Here is a 23,803-nt window from a genome sequence, read left to right as displayed (position 1 = left end):
CTGAAGTGGCATTAGAGAAAGGGATCAAGCTGCTACCAGGGACACAGAATGGTTTCAGGAGGATACGTCTATTCAATGCACTCTTAACATATATCTGTATAATTTATTAAATCTACATATGGGGAAACCAAGGTGCAGAGAACCTAATATCAAAGCATTCATATGATGGTACCTTACGTACTACAGAAGTTCTTACAATGCGCCAATTCAGCACACTTTTCAGCAGTGCTGAGTCACACCAGATGTGAAAGTATTTCACATTTGAGCAGGAAACCTGGCTAACTTAGCTTGAAAAGCAATTCTACTTACTGAGTGGATCTAGGGAGTCAGAAATAGAGCCCAGATGGCCTCCCAGTCCAATGCTTAGTCTATGAAACCTCAACTCACAATTTTACAAAAAATAGGATAACGGCTCAAAGCCAAAAGCTACTACAGATGTTTGATTCACTGAATCACTAGTATAATATAAAAGTCATAATGGAAAAGGCAACAAAAAGTAACCCAACCTGAAAGATTAAGGAAAAAAAAAAAATCTACTACCTAACCACAGTCCAAATGATTTTTTTCCTTTGTGGTGGTTACACAGAAAATAACATTTCAGGTTTTAAGTACGTAGCAGTATCCGTACACATTTCATCACACCAATTTTCCTCCATTTTTGTCAGCTGGAAATACACACCTGTGAGTACAGCTGCAGTGCAATCCGACCTGAGGACACCAGGCTATTTTGAAGTAACACAGAACTACATTGCCCTTCCTGCCCCTTTCAATTCCAGATTACTGAGATACATTTTTGATATCGTAACTCTTTGCACAAGAGAAAAGGGAACACCATAAGCATTACAGTAATATTCATAGCAGCCACTTTACCTACTGGTAAAGGTTTAATTTTAAGCGATCTGCATCACATTTCTTAGTTTTCCCACAAAATTATACTACTTGAAACAATGAGGATATTCGCCAAGTAATCACAGGCACTTTTGTTTCTTCATTTACACACAAGAATGCTGGCAAACACTCAGAGACAGTCAGAACACATCAGCATTAGTAACTTCCTACTAGATTTAACAACATTTAGAAGTCCATAACCACCCAGAGATGTAAACATAAGCAACATACCTCCAAGTTCATTCTCTGCTGCACATTTCCTTTCTTCCTTTTTTTTCTCTCAGTCAACACACATACCTTGTTCAATCCTACCCGCTTCACTGCTTCATCCTTCTTCCAAGGCTGCTGGAAAAGACTAGTCGGCTCCACTCTTTCACTGCTCCCCTGCAAAGAGCAACTGCAGCTTCAGGTACTCTGCTAAGAAGCAGGGAGAGCTTCTTATGAACAATGCTGAAACCTGTTAGCGATTGCTGGTGAGAGGTAAACCTGGGCAAGAGCTCATTGTAGAGTGGTAAATAACTTGCAGGAGTTCCTCATCCACTTCTCAGTTTATGTCATGATCCTTGGCTCCAAATCTTTGGTGCATTGAGTTTCTTCATGCTGGCCATAATATCTGGACCGGGATTCAGAATTGGAGTCACCACCATAATTTTTTACCTCAGGTGAAAATAGGAGAATGAGGGCTCAGCAGAAAGGAAAGGAATGAATGGAAAAATGGGGGCAAATACAAAAAGGGGGCGAGTGGGAGTTTAACTACAGCATGCATGCAATAGTTAATAGCAGTGCAGTTCACAAATGGTTGCTGGTTTTCTCTAGAAATACCAAGTGGAACATTGTATTACAATTAGTGAAACTGGCATTTTAACTTGATACTTTATCACACAACAAAAAAATTACAATAAAAGTTCCCAGAACAAGTGCATAACAACACCCCTTTCACACCTGAGAGTATTATAACGCTGTGGGTATTTTATTACAAGGGTTACAAGTTAAAAATTACACACAACAAAATGGAGCCATCCTACTGGATTCATTCACACTAATCATGATTTCTCCCAGGTGACTAAGATAACAGAGCCAGAGTCTTCTTGGTTGTACCCAGTGAAGAGGCAACATGCATAAATTGAAAGAGAAGAAAACATTCCATTTAAACACAAGGGGAAAAATGCAACTTTTTTACTGTGACACTGATCAGACACTAAGCATGTTTCCCAGAGAAACTCTGGAGTCTCTGTCCTCGGAGATACTCAAAGCCATGCCGGTCCTGGGCAGCCTGCTTGGCTGACAGTGCTTTGGGCAGGGGTGTTGTACTAGATGATCTCCAGGAGGTCCTTCCCAACATTTACTGTTTTGTGATTCCATATCTACCAGACATCAGCAAAGTCAAATCTATCAAAATCTAGGTAACTTTTCTACTTCAGTAAAGCTGAAGGCGAACAAAGAGGGTGAGAGAAAACAGGTTTGAAAGACTGAGTTTATTGACTATGAAATTCACAAAGTAGGCAAATACCAAACCGCATCTTTCCTTCTCTTCAGTCAGTGCCAAGTAGGCATATACCAAACTGGATCTTTCCTTCTCTTCAGTCAGTGCCATATTCTACAGGAGTTATCCTTGCTTCCTAGTAATAAACACACATTGTGAAGGAATAATTTAGCTGTATCACACAATTTAGCCATTTTTGTTAACACCTACATTAACAATCTACCCAGAATGCTGAGAAGCCAGACAACTATTTTTCTGTCCATGACTAGCAACAGTCTGTAGGACCTAGAGCAACAGTTTTAGCTGAGAGCATCCTGCCTCCCATATTTTGGTAATTCAGTCAAAAGATCAAGGCGATCAAAAATACTCTGTTCGCGTCTTTTCCCACTCCCACAACTTTTTGCCTGAAATGAAGGGAACCTAAACAGAGTTCAGTGCCAAATACACACAAGGTGTGCTCCTGCCTTTTGCTCATCCAGACCTCCCTCACTTCAATGCATTGTGAAAAAATGGCTTAGTCACTGGTCTGGTGCCAGTATATGCCCATATAGAGATGCTAGGGTATTCCCATGCCTTTACACAAATTTGTTCATGGTCATATTCACAAAAGTGAGGTTTTAGCTTTTTTTGACTGTATTTTAAGTCACTGCTGGTACTTGCATTTCAGACATGGTCCCAGGAAACTTTTCCAACTCTTATTTTTTTTTACCATAACAAGATTTCAAGTGTGTCTCAAAAATAAAAGGAGAAAAAACCTGAATATATTAGTTACCTGTAATGATTATATTGCCTTTGTAATTGAAAGCACAGGAGAATATCTCATCAGTATGACCCTCTAATATCTGAAGGCACTGTCCGGTAGCAGCATCCCAGAGTCGAGCTGTTTTATCAGAGCTGGCTGTTAGTATACGATTGCCTTTAGGGTTGAAACATACCTTTAAAAAAATATAGAAAAGAGTTATATTAATTAGCAAGCCAATATGCCTAGAAAAGGAAGCATATCTAGTGATTAAAACATGAGAACAGAAGCCAGCAACTGTTGCATTCAGCTTTTCAGCTAAAATTAGGGGTAGCACTCCCCTAGAGTCAACTTTATTGAAATGTTATTACTATTATTCCAATAATTCCAAATTTATACATATTTTATAGAGTTCTACATGAAATAACATACGTCTCTGTAATAGAAAAACTTCCACTGAAGGCAACTCATTTTGTCTTCATATTTGTTAACATTCATTGTCAAAATTGCATGTATTTCCAGATAATCATGTATATTTTCCTAGCACTAACTGGACAATCCAGGTTTATTATATAATGCAAAGTTGCTTAATTACTAAGGGCAAAATGCCTGTTCCTCAGAAATCCAATTTCCAAGTAATAATCTTCCCAAAGGATCACAGCTACACAGAACATCTGCAGAAATAGACTGACTTTTCAACATGTTCCCAGATGAGCAGATTCTCACTTCCAGCAAAGAAATCATGCCAGCACTATGGACCCTGCTGGAAGCTGTCCCTAACCCACCCACGTGTCAGCACGTGTTCAGACTGCATTCCTCAGTGCATCGACACTGAGCGTGAAATATTGCAGTAACTATATTAAGCAAGGAAAGACTAGCCCTTCTGAAATTAATATGCTCTCAGTGGAGTGATTATAATTGCCAAATCAATCCAATCAAAGCATGTGAGTTTTGTTCACTAAGAACCACTCCAGTTTCAAAATATTAACATTTCAATTACAAAATACATCAAACAAAAGCAGCACAGACTTAGCATACTAACCTAAGTTAAGTGAAAACTATCCAGTTGAAAGAATAATGAAAAGTTGCAACAGTCAAATATCAAAGTTTTAAAAATATGTACAGTTTGGGAAGTAACTAAATGCATTTGGAACTGAACTTCGGCATGCAAAATTGAGCCAGACAAGTCTTCCAGCCAAGTACACGAGCACACTCCTCATGACAAAGTGATTTTTGAAACAGGCTTTATACTTGCAAGTCCCTTACACACTTCTGAAAATAAGACTCTCCGTGTATTTTGCCACAGAAATATGTTTTTTCTGTTCCGTTCCATAAATTGGGTGTGCAGAGAAATGAAAAAAAGCAAAGAGGAGCAGATCTTGTAGAAGCAAGGAATAAGGGTGATAGTAAAAGCCTCAGATGCAATAGCTTTAAGATGCCATCAAAAGACTAAAAAAACTCATGCTTATTCTTTCAGAGAATCTGGGGCCCCAAGGGCATAACACAAATGCAATTTAGGACAGGTCAGACAGAAGCTCTATTAACTATGATCATAGCAGGCAAATATTTGGACAGCATCTCTCTCTCTGCTCCCCTCGTTCTCTGCCAAGCAGTAGTGGAGAGCCAGCCTATATACTGTTTCAGAAAAAGGACAGGGGTGAGGAAACACAGTCATTTCGATGTTAACAAAGCCAGGTACTGATCCCTGGGAGGGATGGACTTCTTAAGTAGCTTGCTGACCGCAACTGAATTCAGTTCTAAAGAATCAAATAGTAAATGACATGACAATATGGAAAGATGACTCTTGAAGCCTATAGGACTAGCACACACAATACTATCTTAGCTCAGAAGTAGGGCGCTAAGCTTTTAAAAATACATTTTTGTATTTGTATTTTGTATGTGTATTTTGTATAAATAACATTTACAAATAGCTTTTACTTGAAATGAATGTTCCTTTAGTAAAGACAACTTCTTAGCCAGACCTCTCAGTCTTAAATATTAATGATTTTACCACCACATTCTTTAACAGTATTCCCGTGTCATGGAATAACTGATGGATTGAATGTCACTAATCAAATAAGAAAAGGTGCAAACCACAAACAAACTTACCTTTGAAATTTCACCTCCATGCCCCTCCAGCTTTGCAATGCACTTTTTTGTTCTTGCATCATAGACTCTTGCTGAACCTGTTGTAGATTAGGAGCCTTTTGTGATTGTTATCCTTAAGCATGCATTTCAGTAAGAACATTTTGATAAGGTTGGTATGACCTCATCCTCAGGTTTGATTTTGAAATAGAAAAACAATCTTAACACAGTTTCCCCCAAGGACAAAGTATGTCAAAAAGGATCTGTAATTTGGTTGGAAAAGGTTGAATTCTTAATGGTTTCTGCTAGAAAATTAACATGTGAATGCAAATGTCCACATACAGATGGATTACTGAAGTCTGTAAATTTAGGATGTATGTACAATATATTCTGAAAGCTTTCATTACAGTTCAGCTATTCATTCTATTTAATAAGCTATTAATTATATTTAATAAGCTATTGATTTCAGGAAAAAATTTACGCTGTCTTATGTTGTAGTTTAGCAGCTACAACAAATCAGATGCAGAGTGCCCTCATCCAGTCTACTATCCTGTCTCTGAAAATGGAAATCAAAACACTTAAGTATGTAAAAATAATATGGTATCGTCAGTATGCACTATAATATAACACTGTACAGACAAATACAAAAACCTATTTATTTATTATTATGCAATTCCTAAAGAAATAATAAGCATACAAAACTGCTGTACACCAATAACAAAGCAAAATTGCTTCTTTCACTACCTCTTTATTGTGTATTCTCTTGCTGTACATATGGAAAGCCTAGTAGCAAATGCACCATTAAAATTCCAACTACCTTTTTCATTTAAGCCTAAATTTGAGCCACCCAAATAAAACTCATTCAAATTCATTCAAAAACTATTTACCTAAACATTTAAGCCTTTTCAGCCACAAGTGAGATATTACCCTGCAATTTTGAAGCTAAAGGGGAAAGACGTGTTGAGTTGTTTAAAGTGTGAAAAACAAGAAAATTTTCACTGGGGAAAACTTCTGAAATTTAATGCCAAACTTTCTGTACTGCAACAAACATTGCTTGATCTATAGTTTTGGGTCATGATACTCCTCTTGCATCAAGCTACATTCAAAGCAAAACCAAAGGAAAAGGACAAAGGTGTTTTACGCTACTATTGCAATTCTTATAGCAGTCCCAGTCACTTAACTTACCATCAGCAGAAGCAGTTGCAATACGCTGGCCAGCATAATCAAAGCAGACATCCAGTACTTCATCGCTGTGACCTGTTAAAGTTGCTATATGTGTCCCAGTCATAGCATTCCACAGCTGCATAGATAAATAAAAGTAAATTTTTTTTGCTTATTTTGACTAGTTTACTTGGTAGGTATCTAGTTGATCCATAAAGCAACGTATATAGGCTCTTTCTGATGTCTGACAATGCATTAACATGAAAACTGGATATAAATCAGTAAAAAGTCACTGTTTAGTCACTTTAATGAAGTCCTATTTTTTTCTCCAGTGTATTGATTGAACAAGCCTTAAAATATATATTGTTATTTAACTGGACTTCACTGAAATTATTAAGCTTATAGGTTTTGTATTTACTTGTAAATTCTTCAGTGAATACTAGTTTAAAATAATGTTCTTCCATTTACAAAATATATATATGGATATATCAAGTAGCTGTATTCACTACATATTCAACTTTCTTACCTTGCATGTTTTGTCCATTGATCCAGTGACTATGAGAGAACAGTCCCAGCTGAACTGTGCACTACTAATCTCTCCTCGGTGACCTATTAAAGTATGTAACACCCTACCAAAAAAAAAAAAAAAAATCAAATTTTTAGTGCGGATTTTTATACATGAATATAAATTATAAGGAAATTTAAAAAATGGTATCTCTGAGGTGTCAAGTCTTCACATTTTATCCATTAAAGCAATTAAATGGAGTGGTACAGGTCATTTAGGATTCTGGTACTACATCAATTCCTTTTTTTATCTTTGACACAGACAGGCAGTAAGGAATAAAATGGAAAAGCCCTCTCTTCTCTTTCAAAAATATTTTAGTGAATGTATTTCCAGTGAAATGTGTTGACCTTCCAGTGCCAGAGACAGACTCCTTTTATTCATCTACATGCAAGGCACATACAGCAAGTTTTTCCACATTACTCTCCCATTATCCTACTTCAGCGAACAGTAAACAGTAGATCTTTAAAACTCCATATAATCTAAACCTTTTATAAAATCCACCAAAGATTAAATGGAACTTGATCGGATACTTAATATGTACGTGTTCCCAAGTAATAGGCAAATAATGGCCAAACTGAAATATGATTTCTAATCTGCATTAATCCTAAACTTCTTGCAGCACAAGACTGGAAACACTAGTTCCATTAAATTCTTCAGCTTTAGCAGAATACAGAGGGTACAATTAGCCATTATTGCTTCCTGTGAATTAATGGCCTATAAAGAAATGAACCCTAAAGAAGATTAATTTTATATACATATAAAAGGATTAGTAAACCCAGTTATTATCACAATGCTAATTAATATCACTGTACCATTAATAAAAAACCTGCTTTAACTAATGGATAAACTAACAACTAGAAAAAAATGAGTTTGACTGAAATGTTTTTATTCATTGCATAAGATATATAACGGTAGTTGTATTAATATATATGCTAAATGAACAGCAAAGCAAATCTTCTGAGCACCTAAATTTTCTGTTTATGACAACAAAAACTTGATATTTTGGGGGTTTTTTGAAACATCTCAAATGAGATTTGAAAATACTCATGTCATTTTACAGAATTACTCCTTTTACTTTCTAACAATTGCACTGCTGTAATTGTCCAGACCTTTTTACAATAAAACCAAAAATCAACAAGCAGAAAACAACAGCGGAAAACTTCTTAATTTTGTGAACATAGTATCTGGCCAACAAGACTGCTGTTATTGTAATACCTAATACCCAGAATACCTAATAATGAAAAAATTGTTAATTTAAAATGTAAAAGTTTTCATTTCCAAATTTCAAAAAGGCAGTTCAGGTTTCAAGCTTCAATGTAAATATCCAGTCAATAAGCAGAATAAATAGCAACATATGGAACATATCACAGAAACCACCATCTATCAGACACACAATTAGAAAGAACCCAGAAAACAGGCTTGTCAAATGCCATCAAAATTTTCCATTAAAATTATTAAAGAAAAAAAAATCACCCAAAAAATCAGCTTCAGTCATGATAATACTTCTTTAGCCTTCAGTTTTCAGTGAAATTGAATATATGGATGCTCTAATATTTGCACCATAATTGCAAATAAGAAGAAACCGTCTGTCTCTCGGCATTCGGGTGTCTACCACTCCTGACCTCAGTTTTACAGGCTGTTAATTTGTAAATGAAGCCCTGAAGACACCTCCAGCTGAACTATAGATGACTGTATCTGCCATGGAGAAAATACTGATGAAATACAGACCTGTATTACAAGGGATGTAATACACTTTTTTGTTTGTTTGATTTTTTTAATTTTATGAAGAAAATCTTGAACCTCCTTGAGATTTCTTGTCCCTACATAAACTTCCCTCAGAACAATTCTGGATACCCACCCAGAATACAACTGAGGAAGAGACACTCAGAGTCAGCCAGCAACACTAAAACAAACGTCAAGTTCAAACTCAGATTTGGAAAGCAGTGTTTCTGATGTATTGCATACGGTGAAAGACAGGCACATACAACCTCACCTACAAGATCTTTACAAATCTATCTGAATCTGTATACAGCAAAGTATGATTTGCTCACAGTCTTTCCGACCTCAACTTTTCATTATTACTAAATGTAGACATGTCCAACTGCCATCTAAAAGCCTTAATGCTAGCCTGGCACCATTATATTGCCCACTAGCTCATCACCAGAGCTGCCAGTGTTTAAACAAGAATTTTCTCCTTCATATTCCACTTCCTGCTACAGACCCCGAGGTGAAGTCCACATTCATTTCTTAGGAGAAGAGAATGCAAAATGAATATCCCAAGGCTTTGACTTCACTGCAGTCTCACACAAGAAGCTGGAAGAAGCAGGTGTTTTCAAACAAAAATATTTGCAGGCTGAGTGAAGTTGAATACAAAGGTCCAATTCGTTGAGTACCTCCTAAATATTTACCTGCCACACATTAAACTGCCAGTGTTGAATAAGCTCAAAGCTTTGGAGCAAGCCTTAAATGATGCACTATGTGTACATTATTTTTTAAATCACATAATCACTTTCATTTTTAGGTGATACACATTGTTTATTATCCCAAGATATCACTGTACACACACTTTCCTTTTATATATAAGTTTTAGAGATATTCCCCTTGCTCTCACAAGAAGAAAAAAGGCATGACCTCAGAAAACATAATAGAATCATTATCTTCACAAATTACTTTGCCAGTAATCAGGGCAATCATTTCATTATTCTACTTATACTGAGTTTCCAGTTGAAAAGACAGGTGGATTTGTCAGGATAATACAACAAGTTCATATTTAGCTACTACGTTATTATTTGCTGGCATCATAATCAAGACATTTTGTTCTTTGCAGTCAGTGGCCAAATTTTCTCCTTTTTATAAATTTATCCTGATATAAAGGATTGTGACAAGGAAAATAGTCCTTGTATAGTTTTTAAACACAATGTGGCCAGACTAATTTACTACAACATAAAATACACTTTCTTTCTACCTAAAGAGTCTGATCCATCTAGAAACTCTAAACACCTTCCAAACCATTAGTTGCTATGTTGATGAATTATTTTCCTGTTTGGAGAATTCATCAGTAACAAACACAAGATCTGTCCATTGTCTGCCTCATCAGATGGAAATTTAGAACAAAAAACATATACAAAAGCATTTAAGAAGCAGCATTCCTTTTCAGCAGAACATAGGGAACAGGAGGAACAAATGATAAAATGAAGGAATGCATACTCTAAATGAAGCAAAAATACAGGGTCTGTAATTTGTACCTCAATGTTGAGTCTTTCATTTGTCACTAAAACATGTAATGCAAAATTATATTTATTAGTACTTTAGTACCTGCGAGTGCCAACATCCCACACTGCTACTGTATGGTCAAAGGAGCCCGTGATAATCCTGTCTCCAGTGGTGTTGAAAGACAATGCGATGATTTCTGCTGAATGCCCCTGAGAGAATTTTAAAAAAGAGGTACGAGGATGCAAATTATGACTTTTCTAATAATGTAGTTTAACATGTAGCTTTTTTTCAGCAGCACAATCCTTCTATAGCCCTTCAATATATTATTTACTTTGTTGTCCAGTATATCAAAATTTTGACAGAAAGATCTACTGGACTGTGGAATAGTCAATATTCCAACAACTGCAAAGAGTCAGGCACATCACTTAAGCAGTGAGCAACTGTCCAGTGATATCATCAGTACGTATTTTCCATACTTGATTTAAACAGAATCACATTTTTTCAACAATACATACTGAAATAAGATAATTTATTTACAGTAAACTATAGTACAGTTTGTCATTGATGGTGGTGGAGAGAGTTGGAAAAATAAATGAAAGCATACTTATAAGCTAAAGGTTGACACATTCCATTGCTCTTTGCTCTGATCAGGGCTCTAAGGAAGGGAAAGTCAAGGAAGAGAAAATGCCTCACTCACTCTGTAGGCCACACACACCAAAGCAAGGCTATGCACTACCTGTTATTTACAATTTATGTAAGAGAAATTAATTGAAACAGCAGAGACCAATCTGAACCTGTGGAATCCCAGCAAGCCATGTAGACCAAAGAGACATCACAACCTAGAGGTAACTGGGTGGCTGTCCTCTGCTGATGTCCACAGGAAAAAAGATTCATACAGATGTAGCATCTGACATTAATGTTCTCAGAGTTACTTTATGTTAATGCAGACAAGGTCATAATTGACAGTATAACAACATGTTTTAATGAGCAATGGAAGGCATTCTAACCTATAGCAATAATGCCACTGAAATGAGAAAATCTGTCTTGATAAATAGGACTTCTTACAGAACACCATAGCTTTGTCATTCCCTTCAAGTTCTCTTCATCTGCTTTTTAACTGCAGTCACTGTGGGACCCCCTGGTAAAAGAAACTCTACAAGTTTGGAAACTATTTAGGAAATACTTTTATCTCAGTTAGAAAACTAAGAAAGCAGCCAACACCTTTAAAAACATGAGGCAAGCAAACATACGCTTAAAGTGACTATTTCTTCTCCCTTCTCTACATCCCATAATTTGGCAGTGGTATCCAAGCTCCCAGTTGCCACCAATGTGCTCTGAAGATTAAACGATAAACATACCTGTAGCAAGAAACGTTGGATGGAAAAAGTTTGGAGAGTAATGATACACATTTTCTCAAAAAAAAACCAAGTCAGGATTAATATTTTTAAACAAGACAAAAGCCTGACTTAATATTTTATGGCATACAGAGAAATTGCAGAGTTCTTCCAACAGCTCACTAAAAGAGCAATAAACCCTTATCCCATAGCTCTGGATGACTACTCAAATCAAACAGACTAGTTGGCGGCTCTGCAGTAGCAATACATTAAAAAGACTTACTGGAAGGTTTCCCACATTGTTTTCTGAAGTCTGAATTAAAATTCACTATTTAGGTGCTTCATTTCTGTCACAAGTAGTTCATAAAGTTTTCATGAAAATCAAAGCAGAAGCAGTACGTTGATTCACTAACAGCACATAGTTAACTGGCACAGTTAACAAATTATTTTCTGCTGGCTATTATCTTCTACTAATTATTTGTTAGCACAACTCATAACACTTTGGGTCTAATCTAACCCCTACAGAAGTCAGCAGAAATTGAGAGGCCTTCCAGTACTTACCTATCTGATTTGTGGAAGCAAAATCACTGCAACCTGTCTCAATAAGCAAACATGTTCTCCATTGTAAGGGATAACAGTTTCAAAGTGTCCAGAGAATCAAAAACTCACTGAAACCAACCTCACCTACTACCAAGCTAAATCACCATTTTCTCACACTAGTTATAGGCCTCACAATCTACAGATTAAATTCCAATTGTTTCCAGAAACAATTTCCAGAAATGCTTTATTGCATAATGACTATATAGCTATTTTTGTTTAAAAATACATTCTGCATTTAGATTTGCCCTGATCTTTTAAATCAGGTGACATGGTGCATCAAGATATTTGCTATTGCTAATAGGGGTCCTAGTGCATTGGAAAGGAAACCAACCATTTTTAAGCTTACACTGGTTTCGTTTCATATTACCTTTGACATTTCAGCATCCCACATATACCTAGTTAACACACTTAAAATTTCAGAAATTCCTCTGAGCCACTGTGCCTATCTATTAGCACAGAATTGTTCATGACTTATGATTTCTGCTATAGCTCCAATTGGTCCTGTATGTGAAGTACAGGCCTTAGTGTAAAAGACAGCAATACAAGTAATGATGTTCTTGTGCATTTAGTTCTACAAATATGAGAGGCAATGCAAGTTATCTAGGAAAAAATGAGATATGTAAATAAATCAAGGAATAAATATGTGCTACAAATTGAAAATTCCAACTGCTATGGTATTTTTCAAAGATGTTTTAACATTTAGTACACAAGGGAAATTGGAACAAGTGAAAAATAAAAATACCATTTCAAACTGTATACAATAGTTTATTCCATTTCTTAAGAACTGTCAGAACATCTTTCTTGCACTGCAGAAATGTTCACAATATCTGAATGTGTGAATAGATGCAGCAGAATAGCTGCCCCTTCCATTGTCACGGGGACTTGGCACCCACGGCCATCAATGGTGGTGTGAGGAAACACAAAGGAATAAGAAACATCCATCAGTACTCACTATTTCTGCACTATGTCCTCTGAAAGTATGATAACATTTTCCTGTTTCTGTACTCCACAGTTTGCAGGTTTTATCAAAAGATCCAGTGGCTATCTTGTCACTAAAGAGAAAAAAATCCTGTCATTTTTATTTAAAAAGAAACTGACTTCCAAGATAGCAGAACTCACAGAAATGATACCCAGTTGTCAAAGCTGGCATGCATTTTGGTGCATTCTGCCACACTACAAGATCCTGGAGCAGGATTTCACAAACAAAAGTTATGTTAAGGGGAAAAAATTAGCACAAATAATCAGTTTCTGAAGGCAGCACCGTGCACAGAAGTGTTCATAACTGATGACTAACCTACATAAGGGATGAGGTTATCTGTTGTACTTCCAGTTGTATTTAAAAGTTATGTCATTTCATCAGATAGCATCTGTTTGATAAATAAACTCTTTCTAAAAGCAGCTTACCCAAATTTCAGAGGTCAAATTCCACTCCCACTGAAGTCAGTGGAAGAGTTGTGACCAACTGCAGTTAAAGCAAGACTGAAGTGAGGTACCCAGAAAATGCAGCAAAGGACACTGTATCAAAACTTAAAGATTAACCAAAAAAGTTCTTTTTTTACTGAACTTTTACAGTAGAAGTAGCTCAAGGTTCTCACAAGGTTTTTATTTGCTATATATTGCTTCTCTGCTTTCATGTTACACTCTATTGATCTTTGCACAGGTTTTTGCCATACATTAATTTCTTCAACGTATATAAAAGAATTTGATTAAGTGCTTTTAAAAAGTAAAGAATACTATCAGATATTGTCAGAGTGGGTTCTAGGTTGGATAAAGTCTTTTCATTTAGAAGGAAATGATGATGCTCCAAATAGCATAAGAAAAAGTCTTTAATATTTATTTCCTGATGTTAACTATGTATCACTTAATTGATAAACAGGACATCTGACAGTGAAAGAAGTGATGTGATTCAGTATGAAAACAGGAATTAATTTCTCTTATTTTCCAGAGAAGCAAAATGGTTTACTCACAACAGCTTTCTCAGGAAGAAACTAACAGTGAAACTTCAATAGCTAACATGTAATTCCCTTCACCTAACAGGTAGCAATTCTAACCTAGAGCAGGTATTGCAGAAAACAGATGCGTAAGTTCATATTTGACATTCATACAGCAGCACCCTGTGGATCTTGTAAAAATTACTCAATGACAGTGACACTTGTAAATCGTTCTAAACAATAACAAGTGAGTAACACCAAATGGGCAAATCCACTTTCATTATGACAGAAATGTTCTTTCTCCTTAACTGAAGCAACACAATCTGTCCTAAGTATTTATATTTCACATCATATACAATTAATTACATGGAGGCAGAAAAGAATGATTAATGTTCAGAACAAAATCTGATCATGCAGATATTATTGAAAGAAATCTGTGTTTAAATATATTAAACTGACTCATATACATATTTTTCAAGACACTGAATATCTAATGAAATTTATGCTTTGAATTTCTAAAATTAATTTTTAAAAATTATAGCAGAAAACATGTTTGAATGTACCTCTTATGCAAATAATATACAGTGTCATCCCATGGTGATTAGTTGCAGTTGAACTTTACAAATTCAGAATTTGAATTCTTTCAATTTGAAATAGCCTGTTTTATGTTAAAGTGACAGTTCTGTATTTGCAAAATAACATGATTAACAATTAAGAAGCATCTCAGAGAAAATATATTTACCCATAGGGATTATTGAATGCTATTGCATAGACAACGTTTCCATGTCCCTCCAGTGTACGTAGCTCTTCTCCTGATGCAGTATCCCATACTTTGCATGTTCTATCATAGCTTCCAGTGATAAAGCTAAAGCAACAAGAAATTCATTTCTGAATACAGTAAATACCTTACTGGTCCTGGAACATAGTCTAATGAGTTGTTTCCACAGATTTCAGTTAGCACTGTCTCAGACCCTGAATCTCTTATTTTTTTCAAAAATGTAAATTACCATAGAACTTCCTCTTTTTTTTTTTAAGATTACTCATTAAAAACACTTGTTTCTAATCTTTAATGTATTTCAACTAGAAAGCAAGCTGCTGCTTTCAAGACATGAAGGAAAAAATGATCAGACACATGCCTACAGTGAAATCAATTAACATGTAATTCCACCACATGAAACTCCTAAATGAATTCATGTGAAAGACTCATTTAGCTTTTAGTAATATTCACTTTATTGCCATAAAGGTGCTTCCTTCTAAAGTACAGTAATTGCCAACAAACTATCACCTTGGAAGAAAAAAATTACATAAATTGAATCTCACCCGCTACATTTTTGCATCTCCTATTGGTTCTCCCATGGAGACCTGAAATCTAACCCCCAGTCATGCTTGAAGCTGCTTATAGGCAGCACAGCTGAATTCATTTTGCAGCAAGGTAAGAGCACTGAGATTCCCTTACAATGTAATTTACAAATATAAAATTAGTGATTACCTATTTTGACTTTGAAAACAACTTACCGGGAACCAGATTTGTTAAATGCTACATTGGTCAGTGGCAATATATGTGCTCTAAGTACCTGAAACAGAAGCAGGGAGAGAAAGAAGAAAATAACATTTGATACAGATAAAAAAACCCAAAACAATTACTCAAAATTCTCAATAGGTTAATATTTTCTCCTCCTCCTGTCAAATTAGCAATTACAAAATCCCCCATGCTTTAGCAGGTTATCGCTGCAGACACTATATAGCATTTATTTCAAATTTAGGTTTTACTCGAATGAACTGTCTTTTCCCTATGATTCCTTTTTCTCTACCTCCTCTGAGACCAGCAAAGTGACCCTAGACCAGAGCTGAAAGGGCAAAAACAAATGAGTGAGGAGACCATGCCTGGTGAGATCACTGAAGAAAGAAATTCCAACTAACATTAAGCCTTATATGGTGAATCAAGAGATCCAGCTTAATTGAGTATTTTGAGTCCTTTAGGTTACGGGATGCTTTCAGCTAGTATATGATTTTGTTTTAAAAAACAGAAAGAACAGAAATAAGCTACATCTACATCCTATGAGGCCATGACAAAAAACGGCATGCAGACCCATCACAAAGATATTTATCAAAACAAAATTCAAAGAAAGAATGTCAAATTTGGTATCTGCCTGTATAGTGCAGGTTGTGGAGGTCATTGTTTTTCAAACATTGCTTCTAAGGTCCTTTAATCAGACAGTATATACATTTCATGTAGATAATCTTGTAGCTATAATAATACATACATTAAGGTTTATTAAATATAGGTGAAAATGGTTTCAGATACTGCCAATACAGTTCAGCATGCCATGAGACTTTGAAAATGACCAAAAAAACACAATCTGGTTCATGTTTGAATAAACTGGCTACTGCATAAGAGGGTTCGTATTTGAACAGCTTTCACCTATTAGAAGGTGGCTTCTGCTCAAGTCTGAAGCATAACAAAATCATAACCTGGGAAACCACAGCAATTGCTGACAGTGAAGTAAACAGATGATAAAAATACAGCAGTGTTCCACTAGGTCTTCTCTGTAGTGTAAGAATGAAGAAGAAATGCTTTATGAGCAATGTCATTTAATAACTGATGTATTACCAGAGTTTCAACTTTTTGTTCTTATCTGTAGCTCTCTCAGCCACCTGTCTCTAAAAAGATAACAAAAGTGGGTCAAAGATCTGCTCGGAAGAGTAGGGACTGATCACAATGGAAACAGCAATGGTCAAGTGAAGGACTGAGAGGGAGGGAGAGAAACAGAAAACATTTTATATTAAAGAAACAGAAAATTCTGTTCTCTAGAGAAGGTAAGATGAGTTGTACTTTCAGCTACAGCAGTGAGAATGGGCAATCAAGATGTGGAAATGAAAAAAAAATACTTTGTTTTTTTTTAAAACAGCCACAGTATACAAATATCTGCATATGAGAATGGATAATTATGGAAATTTATGGAAATTCGATCCATGACATTTTTAGGGCTCCATGCAGGCAGCTCTGAACAACAAACCTACTTAACAATTATAAAAAAAAAGGGAGGAAAATGAGATGGGTTTATGTTCAGTGTCAGATCACGGGACTAATTCTGTTCTTCCAAAGCCCAGTGCTGCTGTTGCTTCATCCACAGAACTCCAAGCCAGCAAGAATCGCTTGTGCAAATGATGCAATAATAAAACCCTAATGCAATATTAAAATAATGTACTCCAGTTCTGCAAAATCTGCTAAAGCAGTCCCTAAGACAAAAATCTACAAATTGCTACACCATACCGTTACTACGTAATGGTTCAAAACCTGAGAAACTATTACAAAGCTTGTTTCTCTGCAGGGTGCCTAACACACCACCATCACCACAATTACTGGAAATAACAAAAAAATGGGTTTATACAGTCATTTAAGATTATGCTCCAGTGCAAAAGGAAAAAATATTCATTTACAAACCCCACAAACACATGGAACATTTGGGGGGGGGGGGGGGGGGGGGGCAGGAATTCTCATTCCTACCCACCTCTTGTACTTTATTAGTATCTCAGAAGAACCTAATACTCATGTTTTATTTACAAGCCTTAAATGGAACTGAAATATAAGACAAATTCTTTTCACGTATTCTAACTACCCTTCATTGAAGGATATAAGCCAGCACTGATGGGATTTGCCTGCTTCTAGTATTTCCAAATACAGATCAAATGTGGCACTATACCCAACAAAGAACAAATGCATTGGTTACACTGAAATTTGAATAAGCATTTGATGATTTGTCAGTCTCTGTGATGAACAAACAATTTTAAAAACTTGTGAAAAGCAAGGCATTATCTCAGTTGAGAGCACACCTTAAAAGATAACAGGAAGTTTTCAAATTTAAGATGCCTTATTACATAGCTCTGTTTTCAAGGTTAAATACACAAATCTCTGCAGAATTCACCCAGATGTGTACTATTGGTCAAAAGAATCCAAGGTATATCTACCACCATGCAAGGGCTTTTTTTTAGCCAAACAAACCAACACAAAACTTCTCCCTTTTCTCTCTAAAATTCAGGTAACAGTAACAGAGCACTGACCAGCAATTTTTAACAGCTACACGTTGCCATCTGCTGACACAATAAAGACATAACACTTAATTATTTCCTATCCCAACATGAAATCTCTGGAAGTAATTGTATTCTTATTTCCACGATTAAATACAATTAAACCTATTCTCTTCTGACAGCCTGAATCCTTGATTTGAAGCTCTGAAAGGTCTCTTTAATCATTGTTCTTAAAAAGCTGACTCATTTAAAATAAATTTTTAAAGTGCTGTCTGTAAGCTGAAGATCAAACTATCAATATTCAAACATGATAGCAATAGCAGAAAGTAATTACAACTCGTAGTACTGTATGTAGCAGAATATATAAACCCCCCAGAATTTTCACAAAATGATGAACAAGTAGACAAGGGTATGAAAATATTTTAGGCCTTTCCCAACAGCTAATTTACTTGGGGTCTATTTACAGGTTTTGTTTTAACGTAACTATGGATGTTGCTGGTCCATAGAGTCTTATTTGACAAATAAGAGTATTATTTCTCTCCATCTGCAACATACCTTTGTACATAAACCTGTGCAAACAGTGTCTAGGAAGAGTTACACCTCCCAGCCTTTTGGGGAATTCCTGGCAGACATAACCCAGCAAGACTCAGTCACTCTAAACAGTGCAGAGATGATTGAAAAGAGCCAAGAAATTGGTTATAAAAGACCAAATTCTGCTCTCAGGCACAATATGCAGAAGTAAAAACATACAACACCACAACTGAAACCCCCGCAAAACACCCAAAATTATCTTAAAGACGCCTCTGACCTTAGACAGATAGAACTTGTGATCCTCTTTTTCCCCTAGCTTCTCTTGCAATCTTCGTACTAAATGTATGACCTGCTCCTTGCACGAAGTGATGAGAGGTTCTCCTTTTTGAATTTCATCTACTAAGGCTATGGCATCTGTGCTAATTATGAAGGAAAAAAAAAATTAAAAACCTGAAAACTCAAACCCACTAGATTTCATCCTCTGGCAATAATTACAAATACAAAACTAAGAATATTATTTACTTGCAGAGAAACTGAAGTACACAATTAAATGATATGCATTTATGTCCTCATTCTCTAAAGGCTTAAAGAAATATGGATAAATCTTCCTTGGTTTGTGTACTTCCTTCTCTTACTAAAGTTGTTCAGTAAGATTTAACTTGCCTGATAACAAATTTACCTTTCACAAGGGTTTCCACAGAGGGTCAGACATGGGAGATGTGTATCCAAAACTGATAGTTTTGGAATGAATATCTAAATTAAAGTGGAATTTCATAAATTCCAAGTGAATTGCCCCTGAAGAAGCAACAAGTTAAATTATATATGAAAAGTGTTAAAATTATCTCTGTCTGTGGCTTCACACATCTATGCTTGTTCCTGTAACTCTTAGTTGTGGTAATAACTTCTAAAATGTGGTCTGCAGTCTGCTGATGTCCATGAAGCCCCCAGGAAGTAGTTCACAGCTCATCTTTGAATTGGATCATCTTTCCATCAGATATCCATCATCCTAGCCATCAGATAAACTGCTGATTCCTAGCCATCCATGAGAAACAGGGTTGACAGTACCTGGCAGTCAAAGCACCAACATACACTTAAAATGAGTCTTGGCAAGAAAACCTAACATTTCTGTTAGTATGTAAATGATTGCAGTCTAAAAGGGATTTTCTGTATCAGTCCTCTAAATGGGAGCCACTAACAATCCCATAAATTAGTATTCTCAATGTTTATATTGCTGTTCAGTAACACCAGAAAACTTAGGGTTTTCACAAAGTGACTTCTTAGGTTTTACCCAGACGACTAAGCTGGGAAGTTCCAGATAGACAAAAACAAATAATTTTTAAATTTGGATTTTTCCTTGTATGTGCAGCCTACATTGTCTGCTACTTTTGTGCCACATGCAAGATCTCTTCCATATCAATGTTGGTATTAAGACAATCATATTACTTCATGCCCTTCTGCCTAATGAATTCCATGGATTTTGGCAACTTTATTTAATGGAATTTTTTTTATATTTCTGAAGCTTTTCCTGCCAGAGCTGGCAGAGTAGAGCTCATAGGCTGGCTACTATGATCAGAATCATATTAAGGCTCTCAGATTTCTCTTTGTTTTTTCTTTTGGGTGTTTAAAGGGAGACATTAGCTGGAGGAAAACTGAAGAAACAGTTTGAGAGCTGAATAAAACTTGATAATCCTTCCATGGTGTTTGATGCCAGACAAAAAGTTCTGTGAATAAATCCACTAGATGTGAAATTCAAATTTGTGAAGTGTTCCATACTTTTTATGTGTACAAATAGCTAATGGGAGGGAATGAAGTAGAGGGTACCACACTTTTCTCAGTACTACTCACTGAGAGGACAAAAGCCAATGAGTACAAATAAAAACAACAAAAACAACTAGGAAATTCAATCTGAACACAAAAATATACTTTTTTGCTGTGAGGGTGGTCAAACACTAGAATAGGTTTCACAGAGAGGTTGTGGAGTCTCCATCCAGAAGATATTCAGAACCCAACTACACGCAGTCCTGGTCAACCTGCTCTAGTTGACCCTGCTTTAGGTGGTCTCAAGAAGTCCCTTCCAACCTAAACAATTCTTTGACTCTGTGACATGCCATTGTATCTGTCACTGAATGCACAAAATAGCCAGTCAAATAACCTTTCAAGCACTGGTGAATAAATTATACATAGCAGCATTAAAGCTAATTCCGCATAGCAACTTGTTACATCGACATTCTCATCAGAACAAATTTGGCCTATTCCTCACAAGGAATACACACACGAGTTTCAGACTGGTGCCTTCTAACTGTCTGAAAGCTAGAGGCAGATGTGACTGAGTATAGTCCTACACGTAGCAAGTCTCATTTGCTTCCTCATGAAGTGACCTCTGCCTTCTATCTCACTTAAAGATATCCTATCAAACTTAAATCTAAACTTGACTTTGAAATACATTGTAGCTTTAATTCTTCAGTTAGGCCAATCCCGGATTTTTAGGTATACCAAGCTCCTGCAATTTCTTTCATCTGCAGGAGACTAGACAATCAGGTTATGCACTCATACTTGTTCTTTCAAAAAAGCCAACTGCAATTAAGTTTGAAGCAGAAGAAAGCAGAAAATTTCCATTACTTGCAACAAAGGCAGATACTTAGGTTTTCCACACAAACATATGAGAGGAAATCACTTACTTGCTTACTTTACACCACCTTGCTTATGGTTGTTATGAGGATTAATTAATTAACAAGAGACATGAACTGATGACTAGTTGTTATTTCCAGGGATTTAAACCAATGTAACTGGAGATTGAGTTAGACCCACTTTTTGAAAGCATTCTGAAGACCAGAAATACTATTACAGGACCTAAGAACTAACTGTCATTCATCACAGCATTACATTAAGCACTGTGTATTTCGGCTGGCTTTGTACAGGCATCTTGATAATCCTAACTCCATAAGCAAAAAGAGGCTTCAACTCTAAACAGAGAAGCACGATGGTAATGACCAGCTGGAATCCAAAATTCTGTATTTAAAATAGTAGGAAAATGACTTGACTACGTTATTTGCTTTTCTCTGTGTGTGTGTTTTATTGAACAAAGACATAGCTGACCTCAATTATGTTTAAAACAGTCAAATACAGTTGCCCATGAGCGTGCTATAAAACAGCAGAGTGCCGTTAACTGAAATATTACCATACTTACTCAGGTCTAAGATCAAGTAGATCTATAGATCTGGTCTTTGGCTCACTGTCTTGTACATATTCCAAAATAATTCCTTTAAAAAAGAAAAATTTAATAAGAGTCTTAATTAAATGTCCAGGATTTCATAACATGCACTGTAGGCAGGAATACTTCCACTTTTATCACTCTACTAACTTCAGCAGACCTACTTCCAGTTCTTGGAACTAGAAGGATGTTAGCTGTTCTTGCTAAGAGTTAGCAGGGTGACAAATGACTCTGAATGTGTTTATATGATAAAATGCATTAAGTGTTATTCTTTATGAGCCATTTTCTGTTCTGGAAATGAACAAGTTCTTTTTTCCCCAAAAAAACTTTTTGCATGATTTCATCAGGTCTGTTTTCAAAGATGCTGTCCTGAAGATACCTGCTGTAGTTTGGTGTTCCAAGAAGCCTGGAAAACATGTTTTACAAAACCTGTTACATTTATTTCAGTGTTCTCAAAGGCCTGTGTGCACTAATGTACATAAAATTGTAAGAGACTTCCCATTTCTAGGTATGCTCTGGCACTTTTGTGCCTTCTGCTGAGCCGAAGTATTAAAATGTTTAACCGCATTGCTTCCTGTTTTGAAGCAGTTGTTAAGAGTCCTGCTGCTCATTGGTTTTCTGTGGCAAAGGGCAACTTAGATGAATTTTTATGTCATTTTGCATTTTACCAAGTCCATAGGAAAAGTTTTCCATTTGAAAGAAAGATCTGTTATCACACTACACTCCCTGAGCTGGCCATCTCCATCTTGTTTCACTTCTGAAAACGCATTAAAGTCTCCCGAGTTCATGATGAAGACAGCTCAGCAGCAGAGCTTTTCAAACCACGGTTCTGCTCAGAAAACTCACAAAACAGAGAAAGAAAAAATAAGAAACGTGCCAACTTTTTGCTAACAGGCCTTTTCATAACACATACATGGTTTTTGGTACCAACTACCATCGCTTTCGAACTCCTTACTGTCATGCAAACCAGACCGCCCTGATTTTGCAATGATAACTCGTTAATTACAGCCCGATCGGCGATGAGCTGCGAGTCTCTCAACCAACCGCAGCGCCGAAACACCCGCACCTCCAGCCACCCCAGCGGCCGGTGCGCGGCCTGCCCGCCTTCCCCCACCCTAGCCACGGCAGGGGCGCGGGGAACCGCCGCCACCGGAGCGCCCCCGCCGCGCATCCCTCTCAGGGGCGCCCAGCGGCAGCCCCAGGCCCGGCCCGGCCCCACCGCTGCCAAGGCCCTGGGCAGGGCACCGGCTCGGCCCCCCCGCCCCGCTCCGCACCCGGCGGGTAGTAGCGCAGCAGCAGCCGCCTCAGCCTCATCCTCCGCCGCCGCCGGCCCCGCGCGTCGGGCCGCCTGCCATGGCAACGGCCAACGGCGCCTGCGCGCATGCGCCCCGCGGCGGGGCGGGCGGCGGCGGGCGGCTGGGGGCGGGGCGGGCGGCTGGGGGCGGGGGCCCATCATGGCGGGACGGCGGAGCGGCGCTCGCGCCGCGGCCCGTTCAAGGTCCTTTCAAGGCCCCTCCAAGGCCCCCAGCCCGGCTTTTGGCACCTGCAGGGCTGGCGCGGAGAGCGGAGGCCCGTGAGGGAGCGGGCCGCCGCCGGCGGTAGCAGGGCGCCATTTTCTTCCCTACTCCCAGTTCGTTCTTGTGAATTCATAACGTCCGGGGCTTTTTACTGCGATTTTATTTCAGCAGAACTATCCGTTTTAACTGCAAGATGTTAGCAGGGTAGGCATCGCCAGCAGGAACCCCATCGCTATTTATACAAGCATAGGTTTGCTTTCTCCCAAGTGCATAGATTTGTACTTATCCTCACTGAATTTTATCCACCTTTCATTGGCCTTTCAGTTGGTATTGCAAGGCTTTCCTGAAGTTTTTAAACAGCTCCTCTTGACCACCCTGAATGCCATCCACCAGAGCTGCTGACGCTGTGTAACCCATACAGAGCTGCGAGGGCTCTGGTCTGCCATAGAGGAAGCACCAGGTCTTCAAAGGCTAGCGTTCACTAAAAAATGATAAAATTTGGAGTGCTAAAGTGCC

The 23,803-nt window shown here is 37.4% G+C and overlaps 1 protein-coding gene across 4 annotated transcripts; it reads right to left on the bottom strand.

The window, feature by feature from the left end:
* Positions 1-1,747: 1,747 nt before the first annotated feature.
* On the bottom strand, positions 1,748-23,130 carry DAW1 (dynein assembly factor with WD repeats 1). 4 transcript variants are annotated; one of them, XM_055724093.1, is made up of 13 exons: positions 23,045-23,130; positions 21,747-21,819; positions 18,837-18,978; positions 15,515-15,573; positions 14,742-14,864; positions 13,021-13,120; positions 11,385-11,492; positions 10,237-10,343; positions 6,883-6,985; positions 6,381-6,495; positions 5,220-5,296; positions 3,144-3,306; positions 1,748-2,507 (listed from the first exon to the last, which is right to left on the bottom strand). In XM_055724093.1, the coding sequence occupies exons 1-13, from the start codon at positions 23,082-23,084 to the stop codon at positions 2,473-2,475; spliced, it is 1,245 nt and encodes a 414-aa protein (XP_055580068.1). In that variant the 5' UTR covers positions 23,085-23,130; the 3' UTR covers positions 1,748-2,472. The 4 variants fall into 4 exon arrangements, with proteins under 4 accessions (XP_055580068.1, XP_055580069.1, XP_055580070.1 ...); XM_055724094.1 differs by lacking the exon at positions 11,385-11,492; XM_055724095.1 differs by lacking the exon at positions 14,742-14,864.
* Between the last annotated feature and the right edge of the window lie 673 nt (positions 23,131-23,803).

The sequence above is a fragment of the Falco cherrug genome, chromosome 11 (assembly GCF_023634085.1).
Source record: "Falco cherrug isolate bFalChe1 chromosome 11, bFalChe1.pri, whole genome shotgun sequence".
Classification (NCBI taxonomy): Eukaryota; Metazoa; Chordata; class Aves; order Falconiformes; family Falconidae; genus Falco; species Falco cherrug.
This window is presented reverse-complemented; position numbering and strand designations above follow the sequence as displayed.

Coding starts and splice junctions, on each gene's coding strand:
- DAW1 (XM_055724093.1), bottom strand. CDS start 23,084: ATGAGGCTGAGGCGGCTGCTGCTGCGCTACTACCCGCCGG. Junction 14,865..15,514: donor TTTAACAAATCTGGTTCCCG/GTAAGTTGTTTT, acceptor TTGTTGCTTTAG/CTTTATCACTGGAAGCTATG. Junction 3,307..5,219: donor ATGGAGGTGAAATTTCAAAG/GTAAGTTTGTTT, acceptor ATTTTTTTAAAG/GTATGTTTCAACCCTAAAGG.